This window comes from Otolemur garnettii, unplaced genomic scaffold, assembly GCF_000181295.1.
Source record: "Otolemur garnettii isolate 467f Iridium unplaced genomic scaffold, OtoGar3 scaffold00101, whole genome shotgun sequence".
Lineage (NCBI taxonomy): Eukaryota > Metazoa > Chordata > Mammalia > Primates > Galagidae > Otolemur > Otolemur garnettii.
In genome coordinates this window covers 6,103,564-6,114,279 of record NW_003852496.1, presented here as the reverse complement: position 1 = coordinate 6,114,279, position 10,716 = coordinate 6,103,564, and the positions used below count along the sequence as shown (strand labels likewise).

The following is a 10,716-nucleotide window of genomic DNA, read 5'->3' as shown; positions in this document are numbered from 1 at the left end:
TTTTTTTTTTTTTTTTTTTTTTGAGACAGAGTCTCACTTTGTCGCCCTTGGTAGAATGCTGTGGCGTCGTAGCTCACAGCAACCTCAAACTCTTGGGCTCAAGCAATTCTCTTACCTCAGCCTCTAGAGGTCCAGAGTAGCTGGGACTACAGGTGCCTGCCACAATAGTGGTGAAAAGTCAGCATCAGAGTTGCAGGACTCCTCTGTCTCTGCCCTCCCAGCGTAGACAGGCAGCAACTGGCTGCCCAAGCAGGGGGCATGAAGTGTGTGGGGGAACAGTGACACTGGAGTTGCTTTGCCTGTGTTTCTGAAGGCCTTTGGCCACATTCCCCTGTGTAGACCTGTTATGGACTACATTGTGTCCCTCCAAAATTCCTGTGTTGTAGTCCGAACCTCCAGTACCTTAGAATTTGGTTGTATTTGGAGATAAGGCCTTTGTTGTTTTTGTTGTGGGGAGGAATTGTTTTATTTTTAAATTAGATTTATAGCCTGGGAGCATAGATTCAAGTTGCCCCGGCTCCTGAGATAAGGCTTTTAAAGAGGTGATCAAGGGACGGGCAAGGTGGCTCCCATTTGTAATCCTAGCACCCTGGGAGGCAGAGGCAGGTGGATTGCCTGAGCTCACAGGTTCTAGACCAGCCTGAGCAAGAGTGAGACATAGCTAATAGCTGGGCATTGTGGCGGGTACCTGTAGTACCAACTGCTTGGGAGGCTAAGACAAGAGAATTGCTTGAGCCCAATAGTCTGAGGTTGCTGTGAGCTATGATGCCACGGCACTCTACCAAGGGTGACAAAGTGAGACTCTGTCTCAAACAAACAAACAAACAAACAAAAAGAAGAGATTGAGTTAAAAAGAGGCTAGAAAGGTTGGCCCTAATCCAATTTACTGGTCCCTATAAGAGGAACTGGGGACACACAAGGGAGACACGAAGGCCCATATGCACAGAGAGAAGACCAGGAGAAGAGGCAGCGAGGAGGCTGCCATCTGCAAGCCAAAGAAAGAGGCCTTGGAAGAAACCAACCCTGCTGACACCTTGATCTTGGACTTCTAAAGCCTCCAGAATAAATAAATTCTTGTTGTCAACCATAGACTGGTGCTAGTTTGTTATGTTAGCCCTGGAAAACTCGTGTTTCCTTCCCTCTTGGGAAAAAGGTAGAAATGGTCGATTGTAGCTGTTAACTCTTTTTTTTTTTTTTTTTTTTTTGCACGTTTTGGCTGGGGCTGGGTTTGAACCCACCACCTCCAGCGTATGGGGCCGGTGCCTTACTCCTTTGAGCCACAGGCGCTACCCTGTTAACTCTTGCTCTCAGTAGGTCACACCACTGTTGGTGTGTTCCTTTTTCAGAAAGCTACATTTCTCAGGACGGCAGGAGCTCCTCCTTCCAAGGCTCCTATGAGAAAAACCTTTGCCTCCATGTGTTGCTTGCTGCTCTGTGTTGTTTTCTTTATTATTATTATTTATTTATTTGATTTTTTTTTTTTGAGACAGAGTCTCACTCTGTCATCCTGGCTAGAGTGCCGTGGTGTCACAGCTCACAGCAACCTCAAACTCTTGGGCTGAAATGATCCTCCTGCCTCAGCCTCCCAAGTAGCTGGGACTACAGGCACCTGCCACAATGCCTAACTAGTTTTTCTATTTTTAGTAAAGATGAGGTCTAGTTCTTGCTCAGGCTAGTCTCAAACTCCTGAGCTCAAGGGATCTTCCCACCTTAGCATCCCAGAGTGCTAGGATTACAGGTGTGAACCACCGCGCCTGGGTGACTTCATGTTTCTACAGTACAGAGAGTCCTGCCCACTATATTTATAAATTCGTAAGGTCACAAGCTTGGATGCCAGCATTACTAAGTTACCATCAAATGCTGGGCCCTCCCCCATGCCTACATCAGAAGCACTCACTACCCAGAGATGCAGAGGGCTCAGATCAGCTTGGATGTAGGAAAAGGTTCTTCTTCCCTCAAGCAGAGGGCAGACACAGCATGGAAATCTGGGCTGAGTCCTAGGTCTGAGTAGGGAGTGAAGGGCCTCAGCAGGCCTGTCTCCAGGTGCATTCCTACCTCACTGCTTGTTGCACAAGAACCGAGAAACAGGCCTGGCCTAAAGGAGAGTTTTGATAGGAGTTGTCGTGTCTTCAGTATTGGAATTGTTCCTTTATGCCCAAAGGCCAGGATCCTTTGCTCAGAACTGTCCTTAGAGCTTCCTGCCCTGGAAAAACTTCTAATTCACCAAGCTCGGGGATCCAGAACCCAGACGCCCCCCAAATCTCAGCTGGGGAACTAGATGTCTAGGCCTGTGTTCTGGAAGTCCCATCCACAAACAGGCTGGGCTGCTCCCCCTCCCCTCCATATTCCCAGTGTCCCTTCCACAGGCCACAGCAGCTTGAGTGGGTACATGGGTGCCTCAGGCGGACATCACTCTCACCCTCGCTTGGGGCCTTTTGGTGTCTTCACAAGGGCCATCCACCAAGCCCCTTACCTTTCATGAGGATGTCCTCTGTCAGCGGGATGCCATAGAGCTCACAGAGCTTACAGCACTCCAGGTAGACCAGAAAGTCGTCCCTGCGGACTATGCCAATGAGCATGTTCATCTCCCCACGCATGGTGGACGGCAGGCAGTGCTCGTCCATGCGCCTGTTTCCACAGCGCACCAGGCGGCACCGCTCCATGAACTGGATGGAGGGGATGGGGAGCTGCAAGAGAACAGAGGGAGGCTTACCCTTCCCCGCCCCACGTTGTCCTCAGGGACTTCCTGCGAGGCCACTGTGAAACCATGCACAGTGGGGCTGCAGTTCAGGTTCTGAAGTCAATGATTCAGCAGAGAATTCACATGTGGTCAGCGTCATCCCCCATGAGACCTTAACTGGCCAGCGTGCACAGCCCTATACGTGGATGTGCACACACACACCTGTGTGATATGTGCAGTCGGACGCAGTACACAGGCTGTAGCAGCAACCTACTGAAAATGGCATCCAGGTGTTTGGCTGAGTGGGGATTTAAATTAGGAGCAGCCATCTGTGACCTTGAAGTGGAAGCCAGTCCTAAGGTAGAAGGGCCTAGGGAGAGTGTAACCACTTTTATTAGTCAATGCCTTCTGCTGCTGCTGCTTTTTTTTTTAACCAAAGGGGAATAAAAATCTACTTTTTAAAGCTTCTAACAACAGAATCAGTAAAGTGCAGCCCAGAGGCCAAATCTGGCCCACCACCTGTTTTTATAAATAAAGTTTTGTTGGCACACAGCCACCCTCATTTGTTTAGGTGTCTCTGGCTGCTTTCATGCAACAACCGCAGAGCTGAGTGGTTGTGACAGAGACCATATGGCCCGCAAAGCCTAAAGTGTTCACTGTCTGCTTCTTTACGAGCAAACTTTGCCAGTCTTTAACATTTGGGTTTTCTTATTAGGCAATTTAATCAAATCTTAGTTGACACAGCACTTACCAATATCTGCCATTTTATTATACATATATTGCATATGCAAATATGTATTTATATCTTCTATATTTATACATAGTAACATTGTCTGCTTCTCTGACTAGACTGTCAGCTTCCTGGGGCAGGGACTCTATCCTTCACTACACTACAGCATCCGGCCCGACACATCGGAGGCTCTCAATAAATATTTATTGGATAAACTAAGTCACTCACTCAGTCTTTCCTTCCTTCACTTGCCATGAAGTGAAAGGTCTACTATTTCTGGAGGGTCTACTCCATGTCAGGCCCTATGCCAGGCACCTGAATTCCACCTGCAATGAAGAGGCAGGGCTGGACTCAGGAAGAAAAGTATTTAAAGAATGGGAAAACCAGCTGGGGGGCTCATGTTGGTAATCCTAGCACTCTGGTAGGGTAAGGTGGGTGGATTGTTTGAGCTCGGCAGTTTGAGACCAGCCTAAGCAAAAAAAGCCAGACCCTGTCTCTATTAAAAATAGAAAAACTAGCTGGGCATGTGGCAGGCACCTGTAATCCTAGCTAGTTGGGAGGCTGAGGCAAGAGGACAGTTTGAACCCAGCTGAAGCCCTGGTACTCTACCCAGGGAGACAGAATGAGACTCTGTCTCAAAAAAAAAGAAAAAAAAACGGGAAGAGGGGAACTCAATACTTTCAGAAATGTGATCTCTCTCTCTTTTTTTCTTTTTTAAGAGACCAGGTCTTACCCTATCACCAGACTAGAGTGTAGTGGCATCATCATAGCCCACTGCAGCCTCAAACTCCTGGGCTCAAACAATCCTCCCAGGTGTGGTGCACACCACCACACCTGGCTAACTTTTCTCACTTTTTAGAGACAAGGTCTAGCTATGTTGCCCTGGCTGGTCTTGAACTCCTGACCTCAAGTGATCCTCCTTCCTTAGCCTGCTGAGTCACTGGGATTATAGGATCCAGCCACTATGCCTGGCAGAAATGTGGTCTTATTATATTTCATCATCACAAAAACCTCGTAAGGCAGGTATTATTCTTACAGACTGAAGAGCGAGAGGCGAGAACCCCCTCACAAAAGGTTCCTTCAGCCAGCAGCTGTTGCCACTGTGCTGAGTTGAACCCCAGCTGGCCCGGTCCCCAAGCCCTGTGCCCTCCCAGGGCTGGTAGGATACCTTTGGCTGCTGCCTCCGATTGCGGTACCATTTGCCTGCCTCCTCCATCTCCTGTGTGGACATGGGCCGTGACTCCATGTAGGTGTCAAGCATGGGCACCACCAGCAGGTCATTCTCGGGAGACTGTGCATCTGAATCCGCTTCCTGCTTGTACAGGTTCTTTGGGGAAGCTCTGTTCTTGGCCATGTCTAGAGTCAGAGGGAAGAGACGAGGGAAGGCGGGACTGTGATGGTGTCCAGCCGCCAGTGCGCTGTACCTTGACTGTGTCCCTCCTTGCCTTCCCCACTATGGCCTCCCTAACCTGCACACCTCCCCCAGCCCTCCTGCCACCACACTTGTCCATGCTCTGCTCTGTTTCCACCCAGAGGCAAAATAGGATCTTTATAAACTACAGAGCCAGGCACGGTTGTGCGTGCCTGTAGTCTCAGCCACTCAGGAGGCAGAAGCAGAGGGATCCCTTGAGCCCAGGCAGTTGAGGCTATGGTGAGCTATGACTGTGCCTATGAGTAGCCACTGTAATACAAAAAAAAAAAAATTACAGTCTGTGCAATACACCGAGACCAAGTCTCTAGAAATGTTTAAATATTAATATATATATATGTCTGTCTTACAGCTGTCCAGAAAGTATCCTGCCATTAATACTAGTTTTTGTATTATATGGCTAGATACTTTCCAGACAGCATATATATATGCACCAGATCACCTCGCTCCTCTTGGGTCCCATAGCACTTAGACTAAAATCAAATGTCCTTTCCCCAGGCTGCAAGGCCCCATCCCCAGCTTCCTTTCCAACTGGCCCATGTCCTACTGCTCATCCAGCACCCACTCCATCCAGCCACCCTAACTTCTTTCTGTCCCTGAAAGCTTTCTTGCCTTTGGGCCTTTGCCTTGGCAGTTCCACCTGCCCAGGTTGCCCTTCCAGACTGCCTTGAAGCTGGCCCCCATAAATCATTCAGGTGTCAACTCCAATGTCTGCTTCTCAGAGCAGCCGTCCCTGCCCACCACCCTATTACTGCGTCCTGTTGTTTTCAATGCAGAGATCACTATTGGACATCATCTTATTTAACCCTTTCTGTGTAAGTTCATTGAAGGTAGGGGCTTTGGCTTGTTTACTCCTGTGTCCCAGTTCCTAGAAGTGTGCCTGGCACATAGTAGGTGTTCAACAAAGACCTGAGTGACTGAAAGATTCCCATTGCCCCTGCCCTGGTTCAGGTCTTTATTGTCTGAAGCTGAAATAAAATCCTGGCCTTAGCACCTTCTATTTAGACTATGGACAGTGCCTCAGCCTGTCTGAGGTGTTAGCCGCCTCCTTGTAAAGCACGAATAGAAACTCTGACCTTCAAGGACAAACTAAGATAATTCAGCAAGTGGAGCATCTGACCCACAGAGGACTTCCCTGCCAAGGTGCCCAAACTCTTGCCCATTAGACAAAGTCAGAGATATCCAAGTCCCACTGCTAGTCTCCAGGGGAAAAGAGCTCAGTGATAATGCCCAAAGAGCAATACTGGCTGCTCGGCTCCAAGTTTTTTTATTGGGAAATAACAGGCCCACTGTGGTAATTCACATGACTCGGTTCTAGCTACACACATAGAGGGAATTTATAATGAAAAGGCACAAAGAACACTGGAGGGAAAGTGTGCCCAACTTGAGGAACCCTGAGGACACTGGTCACGAAGCACCCTGCACAGACACTGGTGAGTACTGCATGGGGGAGCTGATACGTGAAGGACGCTACTGTGCAAGCGCTCAGGTTCCCCCAGATAAGCTTGCCAGTGAGCGTGCCGAGCACCACATACAGTGTGACCATCAACTCCAGGCCCTGCCCCAAGGAATATTGCCCCCAACCCCCAACCCCAGGCTTCTCTCAGGGAGTGCAAGGGGCCCCCCAAACATATCTGAGGTTAAATTCCTGCCAACACAGTGGATAGGGTTACCGCAAGATTTATTTCATTTAGAAAAACAAAGCTGTGGTTATATTTGGAGAGAGTGCTGGAATGGGTGAGTAGTTGTAATTTTTTTTTTTTTTGCAATAACAATGGCACTAAAATATAAAGAAACATTATGTACCTTTGTGTTACAGAGTAAATTCACAGAGCTTTAGCAAGTCCACTTCTAATTTGCCTCCATGCCTTGTCTGGCCCAAGGTGGCCCCACCAACATACAGCTTGGCAAATGGAATTTTTGCTGTGGACAACTTAGACAACTGTTTCCAGCAGTGTGCTATAATTCCCCCATAGTAGAATATCAAAGCAGACTTTCCAGTAAACTCTAAACATATGCTAATTCTGGTTCTTGAACAAGAAATTTTAGTTAACATTTTATCGATACGGTGTGGATTAATAGGAAGGAGGCCCGGGATCCTCATACAAATAAATGTCTCTGGATAAGCTTGTCATTTGGGTCAGTTCTCGGCTTATCGGGTGGGCTCTGGTGGGTTGAGACTACTCTGAATATCCTCCTCTCAGAATAAGAGCTGGGGCTCATTCATCGTTAAATGGACACAGTGGTAGCAGGGAACCCAAGACAGCGTCTGCTCCTTAGATGATCTCTGGGCCTAGATAGTCCAGAAGTTGGCCAAACTACAGTGAGCAGAAGTTGGAAAATACACTTGGAAAATGAATGTTTCGGGAGAAGCTGAGGCTGCCTGCACCATGATGCTCCCAGGATGGGGACGTAGAGGCACAGGGCAAAAAGGGGTACTCACTTTCCTGTGGGGCGGGAACGGGGCTCTTCTGAGTCGAGCACCACTGCTTGTAGGTGTTGGCCAGGATTTCCGTGGTAATGCTGTTGTGCCTCCCAAGAGAGCTGAGATAGATCACTATATCCTCTACTTCTTGGTACTTCAGAGGGACTCTGAGCTGAGGAGAGAAGAAAAGCCCCCAAGACTGGCAGGCTCCTATCCAAGTGTCCTGCCATACTGGCCGGGCCCTGCCCCCCAGCCCTGTTTTTAGTTCGTCCACTCTCCCTTCTGACTCATACCCAAGATTCCCCCTATAGGACACAGAGCCCTTTCCCAGTCCTGAACACAGCACCACGCACTTTTTCACACTCTGCCTTTGCTCGGACAGTCCTCACTCTCTGCCTGAAAAACTCCCGCGCCTCCTGCAAAGCCCAGTCCAGACGCCACCATCTTTACAGTGTTAGTTATTTCTTCCTCTGGGCTCCCTCCCCACTTTAGTGCCAATCGTAATGACAGCAGTTACCACACTGGGCACGGAATGATTTCACCCGTCTAGCATCCCAGTCCACAAGCATCTCGTAAACCTCCCTTATAGGATCAGGAATACGATACATCCTACTCTTACAAGGACGATGGCATCTCTGCAGGCATATGAGGCTTGCCAGCAAAACTGAACATTTAAGAAGGAAAGGGTCTTTTTGTTGTTGTTTTGGGTGGTTTTCTTTTCTTTCTTTTTTTTTTTTTTTTTTGAGACAGAGTCTCACTGTAGTGTCATCATACCTCACAGCAACCTTGAATTCTTGGGTTTAAGTTATCCTCCTGCCTCAGCCTATAAAGTAGCTGAGACTACAGTCACCTGCCACAGCACCTAACTAACTTTTCTATTTATTATTTTTATTTTTATTTTTATTTTTGAGACAGAGTCTCACTTTGTTGCCCTAGGTAGAGTACCGTGGCATTATACTTCACAGCAACCTCAAACTCTCGGGCTCAAGTGATCTTCTTGCCTCAGCTTTTTATTTTAAGTAGAGATGGGCTCTCACTCTTGCTCTTGTGAGCTCAAGTAATCTACCCGCCACAGCCTCCCAGAGTACTAGTATTACAGGTGTGAGCCACTGTGCCTGGCCTATGGGCCATATTTTGCAGACCCTGCTAGACCAGTAGAACTTTTATGGTGACAGACATGTTCCTCAGCTGCACAGTCCAACAGAGGAACCATTTGCCACAAGTAACTGCTGGGCACTCAGAATGTAGCTGGTGTGATTGAGAAAATGGGTGTTTAATTTTACTTATTTAAAATTAGGGCTCAGTATCTGTAGCACAGTGGTTAGGGTGCCAGCAATGTACACCAGTGCTGGTGGGTTTGAACCTGGCCTTGGCCTGCTAAAACAAACAAACAAACAACAACAGAAAGAGCCAAGCATTGTGGTGGGCGCCTGTCGTCTCAGCTACTAGGGAGGCTAAGGCAAGAGAACCACTTGAGCCCAAGAGTTTGAGGTTTCTGTGAGCTCTGATGCTACAGCACTCTACAGAGGGCAACAGAGTGAGACTCTATCTCAATAAATAAATAAATAAATACATAAAAATAAAATTAGATTAAATTATTAAAATAGCCAGTGAAAGTAGAAGTATGGTCCATACACCAGCACCACAGGCATCACCAGGAGCTCGTCAGAAGTACAGGCCCTGCATGGATGTACTGGCCCAGGAGCTACATTGAACAACACTATGTGATTTCTAAAAGAGCTGTACTACTCCCTGATTGATATCCCAGTGATAGTTGGAGAAGCTAGAAGGTTCTCAAGGCAGAAGTGAAGGCCCGGTCTCTTTGGGCTCAGTCTGGTGTCTGCTAGGTGGGACAGGGACTTCCCTGGCTGGTTATGGGTTGGCTCTGCAAAGTTGGCTCTCCACGCCTGTAGAGTCTTTCAAGGTCAGACTGGTACAGAGGTGCACTTTAAGGGTCTCATTTTGCTACAGTTAACCAACATTTTCCAAGCTGGCTTTATGAATAACAGTATTGGTAGTTCGGGCTCCCTGTGTCTGCTTTTCCAGTGAGTGATGGGGGGCCTGGGAAAGGGACCCAGTCACATGAAGTGGGGAGCACTTACTGTCTTTAGGGTCTCGATGAACTCCTCCCTGGAGATCTTCAAGTTTCCACGGTGATCCACCTTGCGGAAGATATCCAAAATCTTGATCTTACGACTTTGTAGGTAGGAGTACATGGCAAACAGGGCTGAGGGCCTGGGCAGCCGCAGCTGGGGCACCATGCGGTGGGCAAGTCGGTGGATCTTCTTCTGGAAGAGGTAAGAGAGTGAGGCAGAAAAGCATTCAAGGGAGACAAGTCAATGGGACACAGTCCTCAGAGGTAGAGAGTGACAGAAGAGAGGCTGAGCGTTCCCCACCAACAGCAAGATGGGGGCCGCGGGCACCGGATTCGGGGCAGCTACATTTGGCTATGGAATGCCTAGGAGACTTTGCTTCTCTCAGCCTTGGGTTTTGTCATCTGAAATGGGGGGCTGGGACAACAAAAAAACAAAAATCTCCTTCTTATGCCTATCTCTCCTGTGAGACCCATCAGTATGCTGGTCTCTAAGTGCTCTCAGGGGGCCCTTCCTGGAGCCCGATGGAGCTGCCTTTGTTCCTCCTGGGCCTGCTGCCTGGAAGACCCTCCTTTCTTTGCCTATTCCAGTCCTCCTCCTCTTCCAACTCCAGGTTAGAGGGAATCTGTTGAAGTGACAGTATTCCCTTAGCTTGGAGTACATGTGACGGTCCATGGAGGCCTTCCTGTTCCCTGGCTTATTGCTCCTCTGTGCTCACAGGTATTTTGGACTCACCTTTATTAATGGCCTTAGCAAACTGTAGAGCCATTAATGTGATGTGTCTGCTTCCTCCACTAATACTTTGTGTTATGTTTTTTTTTTTTTAATATATATTTTTTGAGATAGTCTCATTCTATCTCCCTGGGTAGAGTGTTGTGGCATCATAGCTCACAGCAATCTCAAAGTCTTGGGCTCAAGTGATCCTCTTGCCTCAGCCTCCCAAGTAGCTGGGACTATGGGCACCTGCCACAATGCCTGGCTGTTTTTAAAGATGGGGTCTCACTCTGGCTCAGGCTGGTCTCAAACCTGTGAGCTCAGGCAATCCACCTGCCTCAGACTCCAAGAGTGCTAGGATTACAGGCATGAGCCACCATGCCCAACCTGTTTTTGTTTTTTTTTTAATTAAAAAAATTTTTAGGTTTGGCACTCATAGCTCAGTGAGTAGGGTGCTGGCCACATACACTGAGGCTGGCAGGTTTGAGCCCAGCTCGGGCCTCCTAAACAACAAAAATAGCTGGGTGTTGTAGCGGGCACCTATAGTCCCAGCCATTCGGGAGGCTGAGGCAAGAGAATCACTTAAGCCCAAGAGTTTGAGGTTGCTGTGAACCATGACACCACAGCACTCTACCAAGGGCAACA

The 10,716-nt window shown here is 48.3% G+C and overlaps 1 protein-coding gene across 1 annotated transcript in view; it reads right to left on the bottom strand.

The window, feature by feature from the left end:
- The window catches only part of EFCAB12 (EF-hand calcium binding domain 12), a 25,224-nt gene that overhangs the window by 5,646 nt on the left and 8,862 nt on the right, over positions 1 to 10,716 (bottom strand). Inside the window, exons 3-6 of the mRNA XM_023516965.1 lie at positions 9,367 to 9,552; positions 7,283 to 7,436; positions 4,579 to 4,766; positions 2,474 to 2,687 (exon numbers count right to left, since the gene is read on the bottom strand). Coding sequence (XP_023372733.1) covers positions 2,474 to 2,687; positions 4,579 to 4,766; positions 7,283 to 7,436; positions 9,367 to 9,552 — 742 coding nt within the window. The remainder of the gene's footprint in view (positions 1 to 2,473; positions 2,688 to 4,578; positions 4,767 to 7,282; positions 7,437 to 9,366; positions 9,553 to 10,716) is intronic.